Source organism: Larus michahellis, chromosome 2, assembly GCF_964199755.1.
Source record: "Larus michahellis chromosome 2, bLarMic1.1, whole genome shotgun sequence".
In the NCBI taxonomy this organism is placed as follows: domain Eukaryota; kingdom Metazoa; phylum Chordata; class Aves; order Charadriiformes; family Laridae; genus Larus; species Larus michahellis.
Window position 1 is genome coordinate 6,285,540 of NC_133897.1, and position 20,468 is coordinate 6,306,007.

Below are 20,468 nucleotides of genomic sequence, written 5' to 3' on the forward strand. Positions count from 1 at the left end.
AGTGAACTTTCACAAAGTTTTTGCAGCATTTTTCTGGCTCTAATCTGCAGCTATTTCGCCTTCTCTCTGTGTCAGCAGAAATAAGAAGAGCTGCAAGTCCTAAGGTGCTTAACTGCTTGTGTGCCAGTTTATGATCTGTTGCCTCAGAAACAAGAAATACCATTCGGGAGGGGAAATACCGGGCAAGTGAACCCGACGGTGCCATTCCCTGTCCTGCCGGAGCCATGGCAGATCCTGTGCACTGCTTTACAGCAACATTTTCAAAAGTATCCCGAATTTCAGGTGGCTGATCTAAAACTAATGAATCATGGAAGAGTCAGTGTTTGATTTCTGGCAGCACTTGGCAGACACCCCCAGCTGAAATATACATGGAAATGAGATTTAAAGTGCTTCGAGCTGAGGACTAAAATGGACATTGGCCTTAAAATGTCAGTGTCTCAGCACCTCTAAAACCTCACATGGGTATTCAAAGAACATAATTTTTCAATAAAGGCTTTTGAGATCTTTAGAAAGAAAGGCAAAGAAGAGAGGCATCACATTTTTTACTCCAAAGCTATTTAGTCTAAGAATGAATATTCCCTGTTTTTCCTAACAGTTATTCTTTAGCCTCCTTGGTGAGTTAACCTCTCCTAGCGCTGCGTCTGGCATCTGCTTGGCCCCATTGTTTTATCGAGCATCGGGAGGAATGGAAGCTTTTAAGATTTTCTCTCTGAGCTCTCAGAAATCTCGCCTCATCAGCATGCTGCTCTCGGCAGACGGGTTTTTCTTCAGCTCCAACACATGCATATTGATCAGTCATTTTCTTTTGTTACCTAGCATCCTGTCATCGATTTTAATTGTTCGGTATTGAAGAGGAAGCATTCAGTCCACGTAGAATTACCAACGATGAAATTTTGCTTTCCACCCCTTTCGCCAGACGGTGCCCGCAGCGAAGCCCTTAGGAGCTGGGGATCTCTCTCTCTCTCAGCTCGCAATCTGCACAAATTATGCAGCACTCAATTTTTCTCTATTAAATCAATTTCTGATTCTCTGTGACAGCTTTCCCTGCCGCATGATTTCACACTTCGGTGGTTTTGGTTTGTTTCTGAGGTGCCATGCGGGTTGTTTTTTTTGTTTCAAAGGGGTGGTGGTGGGAATCTGTTTAACTCAGATACCTTGCTCGTGTTTTCCCAGTTCCCCGGTCGTACCGCTGTCCTTAGATCTGCATGACTTCAGGTGACTCCTAGCGAGTCCCCTTCTCTCGCGGCTCTTCTCTGGCTCCTCATCAGCCCACAGGGCTGCTCCTGGGCTGTTCCCTGTTCTCCTGCTGCTGGAGTGGGACAGCTTCTCCAAGAGGAAACTGTAGCTTGGTCCTGTATCTGATAGAGATACGAACTTTCCCATCCCCATGGTGCAAAATACCAAACCCGGGAGCCGCTGCGATTCATTAACTCTTCTCCTTCTTCCAGCAAAATATCTTCTTAGATTTAGATTGTTTCCATCTTTTGAAAACATTCCTGTGCTCTCAGAGGGCTTTCATGACAAATATTTCCTGAAGGCTCTGTAAGAATGAACCTTGGTCCCCTCCTACTGTCTCTCTGATTCTAGGTTTTCCTTTACTTTAGATAACAAAAAGGATCCTATTTTTAGCAGCCGGCAGTCAATGACACAGGAATTCATGAGTAGGGAGGAAAGGATGTGAACTATCCAAATAGATTTTTTTTTTCAAATGAGATCTCTTTACATTCCTATCGCCATAGTAATAAGCTATGAGTCACTGTTACACTGAACTATTACACTATTATTGTAAACTCATGTCATTAGAATCTGCTAATGTGAACCACAAACCTTGCCTGGCCTCAGCTTAGCTGGGTTCAAGAAGATGTTGGCCGTTTATAAGGGTAAGGACAATATTCCCTCACAAATCTTATTCCCAGATGGCAAGAAGTAAATGAAATCATATGCAACCCTATCTTTCTATTCCTAGAGTTTCTCTTCTCGCTGCCTTTTAAGAGAATTCATCGTGCTTCATTGTAATGTCACAAAAGATGTTTTATTTTATTTTATTTCTTCCAGTTTGCCAGCTGTAAACCGGGTCCCAGCACTCCCAGCTGGCAGAGTATCCATGCCGTATCACCTGAGAGCAGCACTGGCTCCTCCCAAAGCTGCTCCCTGTGTTCAGTCCTGCCACGGCCAGCCCTCAGAAGGAGATTTAAGTACCCAGGGACACTCGGGACTCCTCTGCTGCAACAGCAAGTGGCAAGGAGGGGATCTTCTCTGGCATTTGCTACGCTGACTTCTGTCAGGAGTTGTGGTGTCTGGACTGAGTGTTTTTCTAGAATTTTGTTGAATAATAAAATGTCCAAAATGGTCTTAACTACACACGCAAAGCTTTACACGATAGAACCAACAGTCCTTGGCCACCCTTCATCACCTGGAAAAAAGGAGTCGGGCCAGGTGTACCCGCTTCTCTGGCAGGGTCTGGATGCTTTGCATCAGGCTTATTTTGCACTTTCAACAACGAGGGGAAAAGCTCTGAAACGCTTTCTCAACCCCCCCCATGCTGCTCACCGGCTTAGAAAATGTTTTATGATGGAGATTTACCCTCCACAGAAAAGGCCAGTGGGAAAACCTTTCTGTACTTAGAAGCTGTGACATTCCCAGGGCGAAAAGAGGTACTGGCATGTGAAGTGTCTTTCATTAGCCTCTGTAAAGACAAAGCAGTGCGAAGAAAGCTTTATTCTAAACTAGAGCACAGCAAGAGCTGATTATTACACTGTGGTTCAGGTATGTGGTAATCAAGATCTTGTTATAATTATGTCTTAAACCAAGCATCGATTTTATATTAGATTTGAAGGAGGCAGCAAAGTTATAATTTGTTACAGAGAGGGTTAACTGGCTTTCGATTTGTGTACTGAAAAATCATAAACTTAGAAGAAAAGAGTAAGAAGAAAAAATTTGTCTTGGTCATAAGCTCTTTGCTTGTTTCCTGGAGCTTAAAATCCAGGGGGTATTTTCAGTGGAGGAAGTAAGAGAACAGTGCAGCGTTTCTGTTGGGACGCAGTGGTGGTGGGATAAGAAGTGTGTTTGCAGAGCAAAAGCTGGTTTCAGTAAACATACTCTGAGAACCAGAATTCACCTGTTAAAACCAGGCCTTCAGCTACTTGACTTCAAAGTGACCTCAAAGGTGAATTTAAAATGACTTAGCACACCGGCACTCAATGACGGGCCGGAGATACGTGGCAGTACACAGGATCACTTAGGGAAAACCTGCCGGTGTGGTTTAGGCTGGCATTTAGCTTGTGTTTTGAAAACAACTATTATTAAAAACTTGCTCCAGTTGGAGGGTTTTAAATCACTGCTCCCTCCTCCACTGCATGGTCCTTGCCTTGTTTCTCAAAACCCAAAGCAAAGGTGCCAGGGGAAATCCCTGCAGATAAAGCGCAGTGCCTGCCTTTGTTGGCTGGAGAGGAAACCGCCTTGTACTTTGTTAAATAATCAGCTGCTGTTTGATAGAGTAAGGTCCCTTCAATAAACCTGGATGCGTTTCCATGAAGAAAGAATAGCGGGCAAATTTTGTAGTGAAACAAGGTCAGGCATTCTGCTTGCGGACGCACACTTGCCCTATTCTGAATGCAATAAGACAGGCATTGTCGGGTTCCCCCTTGCTTTAGCAAACCATGCCCGTACCAAGCAGTTCAATAAGCACATTAACTGCTATTGTTTGCAAGAATCATGGTAGCTAATGCATGGTCACTTACAAACAGCGGTTTATGATGCCTTAAAAAGCCTTTAACTAGAAACGCAGCAACAAATGCCATGGCCCCAAACACTACTGAACTGTGACAGCAAATGCCTCTCCACGGCTGGTCTGAAAGAGCAACTTCAACTGTAACAAGAAGAAAATTATATATCCCAGAGCCCCTGTGAACTGTAAGGTGAACTCTGCAGTGCCTCAATAAGCAAACTAGAGTTTAGACTAGTTTTCTACAACCCAAGTGAAAATGAAGTTAAAGTTCACGCTTGTGATGATGATCACCATCAACCATCAAGGATCCTTTACAGCTACTAAAGCTAGTAATGTCCGTGCGCTGATTATTAAAATCACCAATCTATGCACTAAACATCAGTTTTACGGTAGCCAATATTACAGGAGTGGAAAAAAAGAAAGACAAAGAGCTGGATAGTGCCAGTAAGTTTCATTGAAACAATAAGTAATTGGCCCACAAAGGCAGGAAACCATGTGCCTTACGAGAATGAGTGCGTTTTGTGCGAGTGCATGCGTCGTGTGCCTGTTGCGCAAAGGCTCCCAGCCAGTTGACAGGGAACACGAGCCCCAGGGACATCAGTGAAACGCAGGTGTCAGAAAAAAGCCTTTACTCCACAACAGAATCAATGGAAGGAGGGAACTGCCTGCTCTATTTGCCATGGTGTTTTATTTGAAGTCAAAAAAATATGGGAAACCCATCTCTGAGACTTTTTCTCAGACGGCAGCCTTCCTAACTGAAAGGCACCTGGAGTTATTCCACTTCTCAGTCTCCCCTAAAGCCTGGTCCAGAGTGGAGGTGGATACACCAGGAAACTGCTTTTCCACTTCAGATTTCTACTAAAATTTCTTCTTGTTACAACAAACCACTTGATTCAGCAGCACCACTTCACAGGCTCTTTTATAAATAGTGACTTTGCCTCTGCCCTGAAGAGCTTACAACCTACACGAGACACACAAAATAAAGCAAATCAGGAAAAGTAGGATGAGCAGAATATTAATGATGAAACAGGAGAAGGTGCTGCTTGGAGATGTGAAGTGGGCTAAGGATTAAGATCTTTGTGGAAGCCAGCTCCATTTTTTCATCCCTCAGCTGACTCAGGTTGAAATAACCTGCTGAATGAATAAATGCAAGAGCAGTGCCTGACTTTCGAGGGACCCAAAATGCTGAGTTAGTTTAAAATAAAACAGAAAATTTGTGGGAACCCGATTCTATGTGAATGAGAGATTTTTTTGGTTTAAAAATGTGGAAATGCATTTTTGACTGCTGAGCTGGAAAACTAAAACACAGTGTTCATCTTTGTATGCTCATGTGGCCACTTGTGGTCTTGTCAGTGCACATTTTAAATTTTCATTTCTATCAAAGTCTGTGGTAACTCTTAAAGAACAAGGCTCATTGTGGGCCCAATCCTGCCCCATTGATCTAAATGAACGGGAGTTTTAGCATTGCCTTCAGGGGGAAGATTTTCAGCCTAAAATAAGAGAATTCAAAATATGGTTCTGACTTTAAAAACACTGTGGTAAAATCAAGCATATATAAGTCCCTTTTTGTTGTTGATGCTTGGCTCAGATCCATTTTTAACATGCTGTTAGCTATCAGAAATATGACACTGGCTACCCAAGTGCATGCTCTGGGGTAAAACCTGTTTTTAGTTGCTATATAATGTCCTTTTATAACACGGTTAAAAGATCACAGAGACAGTTCTGGAAAGTAATTAAAGCATATTTACCAAATATTAAAAATTGCTTAGCACAGGAATGTTTAACACAGACACATAGGAAAAACAAACAGCTTCTCAGTTGGAAGCTCCGCGTTACAGAGACCATCATTGTTGAGTGCCTGCACAGCAGCAAACTAGATGGGACTGGCGGCCTCTTGCTTCTGTGGCACAAAAAAAGAGTAGAAGGAAAGAGTAAGTGTCCTGCATTAGGTAGCACAAGGGAAAATACTGGAGTCACACCATGCATTTGGCAGGGTACAGTGGCCTTCTACAAAGCCTGGTTCATCAGAGGCATCTCAGGAATTTGTCCTAATAAGCTAAAAATGTGTATAACTGATGTTCTGTGATCACAGTAGTGCCTGACATCAAGCTACAAGAACAGCAACCAGTAAAGAATGAAACCCGATACAGAAATTCCCAATTAACTCTCATGATGGTTACTATCGTGCCTGGTGATACTGAGAGATGCACCGTTTTATCTATTTTTTGTCAGAAAAAAACTAGATCCCCAAACTGCAAACACTTTAAACCTAAATATATAGACAGCAGCTTTCATGGGTTCAAGGTACTAATTAGCCTCATATTCCTCACTCTCTTAATCTTTTTTTTTTTGGCCACTGACCACCAGATGTAATTCTGAATGCATCCAGATCAATGAAGCTCCAGCTATGGACTTGTGAGCCATGAACCATAGGATAAAGATGTTGGACAAATCCATGAACGCTGAAATTGCAGTACGGAGCAAGCAAAAGCATTCAGCAGCTGGGAAACTGGAGAATTGCTCACCCTCAGAGGCGGCAAGGAGAAAGCCAGACCTTCTGATCCCTCCATACCCATCGTAACCTCGGGACCTATTTTTAAATACGGAATGTGGATCCCCTAAGCGCCTGGGCCGGGCTCCACACCCGCTCACTGCAGGCCCACAGCCGGCCAGGAAACGGAGATGAGAGACAGTGGCTTGGTACTCTTTGCCTCAGGATTGAAACGTTCCTCCTGGACCAAATCTGGGCAAAGCCACGCCATTGCTTTCTGTCCTTCCATGTGGTGGGTTCCAATGTGCCTGTCACAGCAGGGAGACATCCCAGGGCTGCTGCAGCTACCACCACGTCTGGGAGGAGGGCTGCTGGCGGGCCTGCTCCCGCCCGCCAGGCTCTGAAGCCCCCTCATGGCGGGCCCAGGCCCGGCCACCCCTTCCCGCCTCTACCCGGCCTCCGCTCCCAGCCCCGACCGTGGGCCCCGCAGGGCGAAGGGACCCTGGATGCAGAGAAGGCGCGATTGACAGCCTCTCCACCAATGGGAGCGGCGGATTTGGCAGCCGGTAGCCAATCACAGCCCGCAGCGGCTCTTAAACCAGTAATCCCTCCCGCCTCTTGTCTGAGGGTGGGGAAGATGTGCGTGGCCGCCATCTTGTGTGTGTCACCCCCACCCTTCTCTTTCTCCTCCTTACGGACTCCCTCCCCCTCCACCGTCCGCTTTCGGCAGCCCGCCGCACCGTCCCGTCCTTCGAGGCGGCGGTGGAGGCGGCATCTGGGTAAACCGTAGCGGGATAGTGTGGCGGCGGCAACGGGGTGCCACGCTCAAGATGGCGGCAGGCGGCGTTTACCTCCTTCCCTCTGTGGCGGGCGGGGCGGGGCGTGCGCGCAGCGGCGTGCTCAGGTGACGTCAGCGCGCTCTGGGCATGGGCAGGTGGAGGGAGCAGGCAAAGTTTGGCTGGCGGTAGCGGCGGAGGCGGTGGCCGGGTCGCGGTTGCCGCTGCCCGGCGAGGGGCTCGGCTGGGTGTCGGGGCGGCCGGGCTGTGCGGAGCAGCAGCGCCTCGCCTCTCCGCTCCGCTCCCTCGCTCCTGCGTGGCGCTCCCCCTCGCGGCGCGGAGGGCGGGAGGGAGGGCGGCGGGCGCGGTGCGGCCATGGCCGAGGACCCCAGCGCGCTGCCCTGGTCCATCAACAAGGATGACTACGAGTTGCAGGAGGTCATCGGTGAGCGGCGGCGGAGGGGCGGGACGGGGAGGCTCGACCCCTGCCCGGCGTTTGTGGGCGCTGCGGAGGGGCTTGTGTGGGGCACCCCCTCGCTGAGGGAGGTGTGTGTCTCCGCTGAGGGAAGTGGGGGGGTCTGTCCCCCCTCGGCTGAGGGGGGTCCTGTCACGCACAAGGAATGTGTGCCCCCGGCAGCGATGTGTTTGTGGGGAGGGCGTGAGGGGGGGTCTCGGCCCCCAGCCCCGAGGGGGTGTGTTTCTCCGCTGAGAGAAGTGGGGGGGGGTCTGTCCCCCCTCAGCTGAGGGGGGTCCTGTCACACACAAGGAGTGTGTGACACATCAGCGATGTGCCTGTGGGGAGAATGTAAGGGGAGGTTTGTCCCCCCAGCCCTGAGGGATGTGGAGATCTGGGAGATCCCTTTACTGAGGGTGGTGGTGGGGGACGACTGCCCCCCCCCTCAACTCCAAAGCGGGTGTCTGGGGTGCAGGCCCCCCTGCCATGGGGTGTGTGGGCTCAGGGAGGGGTTGGGTGGGTGTGAGGGGGCTGCTCCCCCTCCTCACACACGTGAGGAACCCACAGAGGGGCCGTGGGTCAACTCCCCCCCACGCTCTCCCCCCAGCAGAGGCTTGGAGCAGTCATGGGGGGCACCCCCCTGTCAGGGGGCTCATCTCCAGCCCCTGTCTCCCTCCTCACCTCGTGCTTGCCTGAGGGGACAGAGTGGGACAGGGTCCACACTGCGGGGGCTCTTCTGTCTGCCTGCCACCCTGCGAAGTGGGACATGCTGGCTGTGTCGGAGCAAACCCCACACCTCTCTCCTTCCAGGGCACCCCCTTTCATTTTAGGGGCACGACTCCTCTTGGCAGTTTCGGAGCCCTGCATTGCTTTGGTCCATGCAGGAGATGAAGGGTTTTGTAGTGCTGCCAAATGAGCCTTTTATCCTGGGTTTCTGCTGCTGCTGTGGATTTTCATTCATTGTCCTCACAGCTCGAGGCCCCAGCCCTTCTCTCCATTAAATGATTTTTTTTTTTCCCCCCTCACTGTCTCTTGACTTTAAACTGCACAGTTACCAAAGGCCTCCCGCTGTACTGATTTATTGGCTGTCTCAACCATTTTGTTGGGGTGTGTGTTTGAGGGATATATTGCTCTAGGGCGAGTATGTGACACATCTGAGGTGGTGCCACAGGTGACTCTAAGGTCAGTGCCTCCCGTCTCCCTCTCCGGAGGCACTGAATAAAGCAGGAGGTGGCAGGGCAGGCTCCTGGCCAAAGGCTTTTAGGAAGGAGGTTAATTTTTAGAGTAATCTTTGCGGAGTGCTTTTATTTGAAGTTTATAAATGATGTAGCACTGTCATGCCCAAGCCTTCCATCTCTGCCTCGTGGGGAGACTTGTTTTCTGTTAAGGAGGGTGGGAGAGTTTGTGAAAATGCTGTTTTAAGAGATTAAATTCTTGGCATTGTTTAAAAGTAGGAAGGAACTAAAGCTGTGGAGGGGGGGAAGTCCTTCTGGAAATCCCTGTTGCTCTGTGGGATCAGGCTTTGTTCTCTCCCTTTGCTCAGCAGTACTTTAGGAAGGAGGCAAACTCCTTGTAAAGACAAGGTGTAATCTTATAGATCAATCCTTTAAACCTCCTTTGGAAAATGTGCCTTGGGGAGGATGATGTTCAGCCTCTTTGAGGAGCAGGAGGTAAAAGGTGCGGGGAGGAAGGGGGAGAACATGCCATCCATTTCCCAGGGAAAGGGATCTGTATTTTCACAGAATTTCATGGAATTTTTCAGAGTTGGAAGGGACCTCTAGAGATCATCTAGTCCCACTCCCCTGCTAAAGCAGGATTGCCCAGAGCACACTACTCAGGACCGCATCCAGGAGGGTCTTGAAAGTCTCCAGAGAAGGGGACTCCACAGCCTCCCTGGGCAGCCTGTTCCAGTGCTCTGTCACCCTCACCGTAAAGAAGTTTTTTCTCGTTTGTGTGTGTAGGAAATGCTTTTTCCCTTTGGGAGCCTACAAAGGGGTGCTCTGGTAATGCAAAGCAGGGATTTGAGCTTGAGTATCCAAGGATAGGAGCAAACGGACAATCTGCCTCTTTGTAGCTGAGGAGCAGAGCGGGATGGGAACAAAAGGGAATGTAAATACACTTCTGCTCTTAGGAGAACTTGCTGCTGGAGATGTGCACCCTACAGCCTCAAAGTATGAGGAGGAGCGCAGAGATCTGTCATCATCTCATGTTAACTGACAGAACTTAGGGAGAAATTAAGAAAGAAGTATTTAATTTCTTCTGTATCTTCTCCCTGTCCTTCTGTAAACTGAGTTTCTGTATGTTGCCTGCTCAGTGAATTATTGTGTTGGCTTTCTGGCCTGCAATGGAGTGTACACTGAAATGTGTATATTGCAAACATATGGTTTCTCTTTTTAACTTTCCCATCCTCCCTTACTCTTTTCAAACATTGGTGTGTCTGCCAGCGTCCTGGATGGAGATGTGACACAAGTTTCCTAGCACATATATGATTTGTGGGACAAAATGTCACTGTGTTAACTGAGCTGGACTGCCTTGTCTCCTGCTTCATGTCTCCTGTAAACCTCAAGGTTTTGTGTTTGTTTGTTTGGTTTTTTTTTTTTTTTTTTTGAGCTCTCTTTACCTCTGTAGTTTTCCAGCAGGGAAGAGGCGTCCTGGGGTGGAAAGAGATGAACCTTGCACTGGTGCTTTTAAAGGATTTAACTTGTTTCCTGATGAAAAACGTTGCTCTTTACACTTAGAATCTGACATTCAGTAGATTACCAGCTCAGCTCTCTTCCCACATCAGAATAAAGGAGATCCATGCGTAGTCCAATTCCTTAATTTCTGCTCGTTTGGCCTGAAAATAGCCATGCATGGCTTTCATTTGATATGGATGGCTCCATACCATTTTGGGGCAGGAATTGAAAGAGCAAGTTTTCTATCTGTAAGGAGAACTTCTCCTGTAAAACTGCCCTCCTGATTCTGGCTAATACTAAAAAAAAGGATTACTCAGCACTGGGGATGACTCATGCCACTATAAAGGTATGGATTAATGCCTGTGTCTGTTGTGCTTGGTTAGTGTTAGTTACTGCTGAGTAGCCTTTGTAGGTTAAGTATCTTCTGTTCCACTGAATCGAGGAACCTTGTTCAGGATCAGAACCCGACTTTCATTTCAAAAAAGGATAAAATGGACATGGGGTAGGAGAAGCAATTTATAAAGCTTTTCTATGAAATGTATACCCAGAGTAGCGATAGACTTTGCAGGTGAATATCTGGAGATCTATCTAAGAATCTGGAGACATCTAAATTTTCATCTAAAAAAAATGTAGTCTGTGCTGGTGGTTGTGAAGGTGGTCTTCCAAGCGTGGATTGCATATAAATCACAGCAGTCTTCTTTTTGAAGCTTGGAGAAAAAAAAAAAAAAAACCTTCAACCTCATGTTGCTTGTGCTGATCAGGTACCTGCACATGCGGGTTCCCTTGGATCTCACAATTCCTGTTGGAAATGCTGGTAGCGGTAGTGAAGTTGGTTGGAACTGGGTCATTCTCATTTCGCTACTTCTTTGGAAAGATGAGAGCTGTGCTGGCTGTGGCTGTTTGATTTAGGAGCATCCTCTTCTCTGTGAACAGCCTGTGCCAGAAACAGAAGATAAATTAGCGGTGGGAGTCCTCCCTTGCTCTATTCCTGTGCCCTTTCTCCCCTGACAGATTCCTTCATAGCGATGAGGACAATGCAGGCTGTGTGAACAGATGTGGTGGGAGTTTCTTCTCCCCTCAGAAATCAAGCTTAAATTGAAAATTGAAGTCACCATTTACTGAATGATTAGGTTTTTTAATGACTGCGGTTCGTGTAGCTTTTGAGTTGGGCTTTGGCTGTGAATGTGTTGATCTTTTGGAGTTGAATATTTAGATTTCTAGCCACGTTCTTCCCAAGCTCTACATGTGAGCGTATGTATGCATGTGTGGGAGAAATTTTCTTTTACAGGTATAAAGGAAAGTCTTAGAATTAAGATTTCTGCTTCCCCAAGTTTTATCAAAATGTCTGTGTTCATCCATCTTGTGCTTGTGTAGTTATCGCATTTATTGAAAAAGCACTGCCGTAGGAAAAGAGCAGCCTATAAGTGCTCACCAGGTACGATCGAAGTCTTTGGATGTAAAAACCAGGCTGGAATGGGAGGGTCCTGTCCAAACTTTTTTTTGAAGAGTGGTGAGTCTTATGTGCTAGCTGCAGCCAGTTTCAGATTAGGCATCTATTTAAAACCCATTCAAGAAAAACGTTACACACTATAAAATATAACTGCTTAAGAACTAAATTGAGTGTTTAGACTTCAGTCTTCATGCCATATGTTTTGTTTTAGCGTTTCCTCCTGGGTTCCCACTCCCCCCCAGCCTAGCTAAACAAAATTGATTCCTACAGCGTATTCCCAGTATTCAGGCTGGTTAACGCATTTGAAGACTTGCTTTGTGTGCTTATGTGCAAACTTTTTCCACTTAAAGTTGGTAGAAGAGCCTTTTTGTTGTTATATATTATGTTAAAGCTTGTATAAAATTAACTTTGGGCAAATGTAGATCTGTTTAAAAAAAATGTTAGTGGTCATTCATAGTACTTGGTCTGCTTGGGCACTGGAGTTGGGTAATGTTGAGTACCGCAGTTTCTGGAGTGCTTGGACATAGACAAATATATTTTCTTGTGTATTCCTGAGTGAGACCGAATAGCCAGGTTACTCCTGCATCCAGGCTACCTTTCCTTTGAATACTTGGCACATCTCATTTAAGACTTTTGATACCATTGCTATACTAGAGTAGGGCGAAATTGAGTCGATCTTCACCTCTTGGGAAGTGAAAGCAAAAGGTGTTTAGTTGTGTGTGTGTCTTTTGTTTAGCGTTTCTGTTGCTTGCTCTCAGATAGGAAGGAGGATAAAATGCGCAAGGAAGCAGACTGAGGACATACAAAGCCAAGCGGTGGTGAAAGAGGCTGACTGGAAAGAAAACAACGGTTTTTATCAAAGCCTTACCTGCTGATTTGAGGGGGGGATGGGACAGGACAGGGACGGTTCCTGCTGCTTCCAGCTATTCTGGGGTATTAAGAAAAAAACATATGGGGTGTTTCGTGTGGAAGTAGTTCATGCTCTCCTGTGGTTGATTTCTGTGTGGTAGGTTCCTGGACTGATTAATGTTTAACGCTTTAATTTCTCAAGAATACCATTTAAATAATTTCAATTTAATGCAAATATCTTGGCTAGTGCTAGTAAATTTGGAAGTGCTGTGCTCTTGAGCACACCTGAGGGGTGTATATGCTGGCTGACAGATGCACGCCTGGGAGCCTTGTTCCTTCTGCAACTGATGAAATCTTGGAGAGGCTAAACTCTTCCCCAGAATGTTTATCTATTTAAACTTGGCAGCTTCTATTTTATTTCTGAGTGTTAGCAGCTTGCCCACCAAATCAGTGTCTAGAGATGTAATCTTTTAATAAAAGTTGGAGCTGTTTAAACTGATGGGCAATAACATTGGTTCTTATTGCTAATTGTGTTAGTGTATTGCGAAAAACTGCATTTTGGTCAAATTTTCTTGGAAGAATTCCCCTAAAATGCATGATATCCATTGTAAATCTCTGTAGCAGTAAATTTAGCTGTGGACATGCTAATGGAGTGATTGTAAACTTGGTGTTATTAAACTTTCTTAATAGGGAGAGACAGACTTGAGAGCTTTGTGGGTGTAGAAGAATAGCTGTTGGAGCAGTGGAATTTGGCATTGCAAAATCCTTGAAATATCAGGATCCTGGGACTTTCCAGATGAGTTTAGCCTATTATCCTGCACTCCCTTTAAAATCAAACAAGCGAGATGCAGATATGAAGAACTTGGCTCTCAAAGTTGCTGTAGTTTCCTGTGATTTCACCTATGGGAGTTCAGCCTTGACATTTCTAAAAGAACATCAGACTCCGTCTGTCTTTCCGGCAGTCATGTGGGAAGGTCTTGGAGACAGGGTTAGGTCCCTGGCTGACAGAAGGTCATTGCTCTTGGTGTATGAGAGGAGATGTGGTACCTCCTGATGTGCAAAATAATGCCTATGCTGATGAAGGGAGCCCATACTAAGAACAAAATCAAACTGGTCTGAGTAAAACAAGATTACTGTAGCAAATATTGTAAATAACAGCTAAGTAGCAACAGGGCTACAGGTGCCTGACTAGGTCCATGATACCGCGTCAGTATTTCTCGTGTTCCTCTTGTGCATGAATACAAGTGAAGAGATTGACCTTAGTGTGGGATTCTGTCAGCTGTGAGTTTGGTCCCTTTGGTTGTCTGGGTGCATTGTTTGCCTCAAAGCACTGCTAATGCGTGGAGCTCTCAAGTTAATTGTCACAGCCTGCATATTGCTTGGTTTTTACCGGATGATGTTGTCCCATCACTTAGCAGGTAGGGATTTGTGGTGATCCAAGTGCAAAAAGGAAAAATCCAATATTTCTTTTCACTGCTACTCAAAAGCTACAGCATCCAGCAACCTTTTTTTTCTAAGTCCTTACTTCCACCACTTCCCAAGGTTCTTGAAGAACATTGTTTCCTGATGTGCATCACTGCAAGCAGAATGTCTGCTTAACACAGGCTTTCTTGCAATTAAGAGAAATTCCACCCCAGGAAAAAAAAAGGTTATGTATTTATGTATCAGCCTCTATCAAACCAGAGTCTAACGTGCCTTTCAAGGATTTCTTAGACCTCTTTGGTTCTGCACACTGCGAAGTCCGCAGGGGACAGCTGTCTTCAAGTCTTAAAGGCTTCACAGATCCCATCCATAAATGAAATACAGAGTAAATTCACAGCACTGGTTCACTTTCTCACTGAATTGTCAAATTAGCCAAATCTTCCCTCCACACATCCATTAAAGTTTTATACAACTTGTACTGCATGCTTGTGAAACAACACTCAAACTCGTATAACTCAGTCAAATTAAAGTGCATTTTTTAGGGGATACAGAAAAGCTTTTCTGAATAAGGTTTTAGTTTCTGGCCAAATTTCAATTTTCTGCACCATCCGTTTTGTCTTTAGAGCTTCTGAGTTGGGGGCGGAGCAGAGAAAAATTTCTTGTTTTGTTTCATTTCACTGTTTCATGCTAAACTGACTTTATAGCATTCTCCCAAATGGATATTTCCTTCAGGTAGGAAAGGAACCTATGTAAATTCATCCTGGAGAGAAAAGGTACAAGCAGCTGTTAAAGAATAGTGAGAGTTGAAATACTTCAGTGATCATCTCTTACTGTAGTAAATTCTCCTTGTGTTTTGCCAAAATTTTACTGCTTTATAGTCATGAATGGTAATTTAAGCACAAACTTTACTCTTTTTACTGCTAGCACCTTGCTATTAATAAAGCTGTGTGGGAGGATGCTCCGATTCCTTTTCATCCTTCCACAGAATTGTTAATTAAGTTAAAACTGCAGAGTGAAATTTTGACCTTGAGTACCCTCCTGAGTCTTCTGAGCACGTGGCGTGTCCTGTGGTATCCTCCACTCGCTTACTGTGTGGGAGAAGTTAAGTTGCTGTTTGTCTTAGAGCAGAGTTAATTGACAAGTTTTGCAGTTTGTTAGAGGGGAGAGTGTTGTCGGGTAGGAAAATGTTCTAAAAAAACTAGTTGTGAACGTGGAATTGTATTTATGTGCTTGTGGTCAGGGCATGAGATTATTGCATCTTGTGGCAATTCAACATATGTTTTGTAAAACTGAAGTTTTCCTAAACATTGGATGAAAGCTCTGTAGTTACTGTTGGACAGGTTGTGTGTTTTCATTTTTGATTGGGTTTAAGTTAGGCTTTTGCTCATTTTTGGTCTTCAGGGGATTCTAAGTCTACTTTCTTGGGCTCCCGAGTTCATTCCATCTCTCTGAAAAGGAAGCTTTGGAAATGGTGTAGAGAGTAGTGGAAAATGATGGCATTTGAAAAAGTGAGAGAGCAAGTTAATGGCTATGGGATGAGAGCACTTACAGAATATTTCTCTTAAGAAAATTAGCTGTCCGTGCTCAGAGCTGGTACCTGTTGAGGTAAGTGGGGCAGCTGAAACAGCAGTCGGGCATTTCAGGCCGTCTCCAGCTTCAGGCAGGCAACGCAATATTAGGTTATCTTGATGGTTTAAAAACTCATAAAGAAGATGCTTCTTGTCACAGAGTAAACACTTTGCCTTCAAAATCCCCAGAGATGGATTTCATTATGTCAATTTTCAGAACAAAACCGGAAAGCTACTGTCACTTGCTTAGCTGAGATACAGAGCTAGAAAGGACTCCCAGGGTCATGGGGTCCAGTTCCCTGCTATAGCTGATGCCAAATTGTATAATCCCTATACCAAATTAATGAGTGCTTGTCTTTGAAATGGCGCATGGGGGAATTACAGGCACACGTTCTATTAAACACTCAAACCTCTGTGTGACCCTGTCATCGCTGTATGAAACAGCTGCTTAATGGATTCCCTACGACAGTGGGAACTAACAATGCCTTCTCTTTAATAGCATGTCTCTATAGCTCGGTGTTTTTCTTATGCTGCTTGCTTTACATTCAGGCTGTATCTGCAAGGACACCTCCCAGTTGAAGGCACGGGAGAGCTGCAGCTTGGCGTTTGTACTGTCTCCAAACCTTAAATGTGTTGGCCACGAATGTGTCTGATTTGTGATTCCTTAAGAACTGCAAGTGGGAAACGAATCCTTTGGAAACTTGATGTTTTGTATGTCCTCACCTGTAAGAACTTCACCTCCTGTGCCATTTCTTTGTTAACCTCTTTCTGTCTCTCACCTTGTGAGGTTGCATGCCACGCAAGTTAAAAGTTGACACCGTAAGTTCCATCCCTTCACTAAAGTAAAAATTATAATCGAGGATGCCAAGTGCTGTCTAATAAATAACTTGGTATTAACAGCTAAGAAATACCTGGGTATTGACTTCCAGCAAACTGTATTTTACTGGAAAAAGCGTCTTGAGCATGAACTCTTTTCCTGTTGAACGGCTCACCGATGCAAATCTTTATTTGAACAGCTGATGGACCAGCAGCCTGAGCATAGTTGTTTGTCTGGATCCTAAGGCTTGGGATGGTTCTCATTACTCTTAGTTAAAGAAGGTAATTTTTAACCATGGGCTAATCTTGTGTGCTGAACACAGTAATAGACGCAGAAAAGACTTATTAGATCAAGCTATTCCCTGAAAAGAAAAGATAATAGCCTTCAAGAGAGGACGTATCTGATACTTAAAAGCTTATTTACCCAAAATAACCACTGTACTATCAAACATCTGCACTGTATGCAGACAGATTGTTCTGTTTAGTGGAATCCTGGCCAAATAAAATATCCTCTACAGTTAACAATTAGAGTTGAGACAGAGTTCAGAGATAAAGGTTGCGAGGGAAGAAAGGAGAATGCTGGCTTGGCTACTGTACCGGGGCTGTATTTCGAGCCTTGATAATACCTGATGACAGCCAGCATGATATTTACGTTGCTGCATATACCATAAAGGCAACTGACAGTGATTAAAAGGGAAGGATAAACCTTTTCCAGTAATATTGCTGTGTTTGGAAATGAGATGTTTGAGCCTGCTTTCCATCGTGCAGAATTAACACTGCATAGCTGCACTGCCCTTTAAATTAGCCAGAGATGCTGGCAAGAAATCAAATGAATATAATTGGTTTCAAACTGAAAATCTAATTTAGGCATGCTACTAGCATCTTAAGTAAATGTGGCAGGTCACACAGGACTTGTGTAACTGGCCCTCGGAGCACAGTGTAGTTGCTGCCATGGGGAAAATGGTCTCAAAGGTGTTCCCAAATCACCTGGGCACCTTGTGCAACTGGAGGGTGTTTGTATTTTCTGGTGAGGTTCTGGTCTCTTCCTTGCAGACCATCAGGGTGACAGTAGTGGTTCTGTCCTTTTCTTGAGGTGGGCTTTGGGTTAAATTATACCTGCTTAAAGGTATGATAGGGTTATATGCTACTTTGGAGTAATTCGGGGCTGCAGGAGATGAGGCATACAGTCACAGCAGCACCTTCTGGCCATATGTCTCTCCTATGCTTTGGTGTTTGCAGTGAAAAGGTTGGGGAGCATATTAGATGGGCTGATACTTGCCCCTGTTCTTCACCCCACTGATACCATCTGTGACCAGTGGCTTTTTCTCTTGCCTGTATTTTCTTGCATCCTGTTTCAGTGCAGAGTCCCACGGCTGGGTGACTGCAGCCCTTCGCAGTGTTCATCACCGCTCGGCAGTAGGGAGGTGGCTGGAAGCCTGGCTCAGCTGTGTGCACTGTAAACTGGTGACTGTAGGTGAAACAGTTCATTGGTGAAATCAAACAGCAAAGTGACCCGGTGACAATTTTGTCAGATCTCTTATTGACATGCTTTGCATGGCCAACCCTATTCCTCACCCTCCGTTCCAGTCCTGGCCTGTGTTATACTGACAGGCTGACCGTTTTCTCCCCAAAGCTGTCACTTCTGTGCTTAGTCTGTAAGGATTCCCAACCTGAATGTTTGCTGAAGGTGGGAAAACAGATGACGTTTTTCTGTGTTCAGGCCCTAAGAGATATCGAAAGAGTTTTGAGAGAACAATGCGGCATGGGGTGGAGTGAAACTTTCCATAAGACTCCCCTTCCTTTCTGCAGAAACCTTGGCATTGAGTTGTGCGGTTTACAACAGCTAGATTTCTCTATAGCTTAGAAATCAGAGAGTCATTTATTTATAATGTGGAGTTTGATGGGGCCATGGGGAGATGTACCCAGCCATGGCTATTACCGATCACTTGCTGGTGGCTCTGAAAATGATATTGGATTTCTTACAAGTGACTGGATATGGGTTTGCATTCCTCCTTTCGAGTTTGAGAACTGAATTAAAGAGCTGGGCAATAAGTCTACAATGTCATTCTGTATTGATGGACCACTGAAGGGGAAGCGTGTCTAAACAAGTGCTGACAGCCCTGTATGATCTTTACTGGTTTATCGCTGTTCTCTGCCGTACATGGAGCATTAGGCGTTCTGAGCAAGACATTGTCTTACATGGGCAGAAACCTCTGAGCTCTGAACACAATGCGTGGGTTTCAGTGGTGTTGTCAACAGCGAGAGCTCTCATCAAGATGGTGAATAATTCACTGTCAGCAAGTTTACGTGCAGTTCAAATATTTTGGCTGTATTTCAAATTTGATAGCTGAGTTTCAGAAATCTGCTGCTTTTTCTGAAATTTCTTTGAACATGCTGGATTAGTGCTGGAATATGAGTTGTCTGTTGGATACTGCAGGTACCAACATGAAACAACTGAGCAAAGATTCTCAGGCTTTGGGTAAAACACGTAATTGAGTCTTAACAACACAAATCCCTTGTGTGTGAGTACTGTTTGAAATAAGTGGCCTCGCAACTTGCACAGAATTGGCAAACTACTTGAGCTCTGGCTATACTGGAGTAAATGACCAGAGGTCAATACAAAGAGATACACCTGCAATTTAAATGAAAAAAAAAAAAAACCAAAACAAAACCACCATAGGAGTTCACAAGTAATAACTGTGCTTTGTCCCATTCCTCTTTCCAGTTCATTCATTAAAAGGTCTAGACTGTAGTCATCAGACGTGCTGGTGTGAAATAGAAGTAATTTGTATTTAAGTCTTAATTCTGTGCTGGACATAATACCTCCCAATTATCACCCTTTTTCAATGGGTTGTCCAGCACATGCCCTGTGTCTTAATGTTCATACAGTCACCTTTGGCTTGAACCCAGCTAAACATTTGTGGCACTGGGCTGTGCTCAAGGTGAGCCCGAAAGAGGAATGAACGTGCTGCATTCAATGATGTGAGTTAGGCTGTATTGAAGGGCGGGGTGACATTTTGACATTGGCCACACGGAAACGTGAAGTTTCAGAATAATTTATTTAAAATAGGGTTGAGCTGTTCTTCCTTTAAAGACTCTTCCTCAGAAATACGAGGGTAGCTACTCTCTTGTAAATGCCTGCCTGTAGGACTGCTGCACACGCATAGTGCAGGTGTCTTCATATATATTGTGTACTTATGCTGTGATATATAGTCAGTGGGGACTACTGATTTTCCTACACGCCACCACCCCACCCCCCAATATAGGCTTTAAAACTGGCTTCCTTACAACTGTTCTGTTAAATCTGCTTTTGCTTTCTGGCTTTGCTTATGCTTCTTTGTTGTAAAAGATGATTTCTTTCCTGCGCTGTATTAGCAAGTATTTCTTTCCCTCTTTTCTGCTCAGTATCTCTTCGCCTCCACTGTAGGTCAAGTTGTGCATGACTGGAGTTGAGAGAGGGTGCACCAAGTTAAACTTGGCCTCTTACTGCCTCTACCGGGGTTTTAAATCACGTATTGCCATCTTGCACTGTGGACGTGTCGTCCTTCAGCTTGTGGAGAAATGACTGTAAAGCCCTATTTCTCTATGGGAAATACTATTCATAGTAAATCCCTATCAGGAGCAAGTGATGGGAATTTCTGGGAGTGAGTGGGCTGTATTGGTGCAGCTCTGGGAGCTTCCCGGGGGTAGGCATGTGTCTGCGCTCCCTGTGTCACTGTGGGAGGGGAACTCCACTCACTATTGTGGTTGTGTTGCTTTTTTTTTTTTTTTTTGTCATCTTGGCCATGGATTGCTCTGCTGTTGCTTTAGGTTTCCAGAAGTTTTCCAACCAGGCACAGAACAAAACTGGATGAATTCTCCTTTACTGGTTTCACTGCTGCTCGCACTGTTTCTAACAGCAGCGTTCAGAGTCGGCTTGCTGTTTGGGTTCACTCTGAGCAGTGCTAGAAGCAACCAAGTGATCTTCCTGCTGATTTGGGGCTGTAACTTCACTTCTAGCATCGTTAACATTCGCAACACTCTTCCTGCAGTACTGCACTGAGTAGGTGACACTTTCCTGTGAAAGCTTTCTCCTCGCCTTGTGCGAGCAGACTTTTTGTGTCCTCTCTGTGTCAGTACTCGGAATACGTCTGAGTCCCATTCCGAATTCCCATTGCTTTTATTAATGCTCTCTGTAACTGTCAGTGTGGATCACATCTTCCATTTTGCATCAGGAATTTGACACATAGTGGGAAGATGG

At 45.2% G+C, this 20,468-nt stretch overlaps 1 protein-coding gene across 1 annotated transcript in view; it reads left to right on the top strand.

Annotated features, from left to right (window-relative positions):
- Nucleotides 1-7,120: 7,120 nt before the first annotated feature.
- The window catches only part of OXSR1 (oxidative stress responsive kinase 1), a 93,841-nt gene continuing 80,493 nt past the window's right edge, over nucleotides 7,121-20,468 (top strand). The window contains exon 1 of the mRNA XM_074574018.1: nucleotides 7,121-7,439. Coding sequence (XP_074430119.1) covers nucleotides 7,370-7,439 — 70 coding nt within the window. The 5' untranslated portion in view covers nucleotides 7,121-7,369. The remainder of the gene's footprint in view (nucleotides 7,440-20,468) is intronic.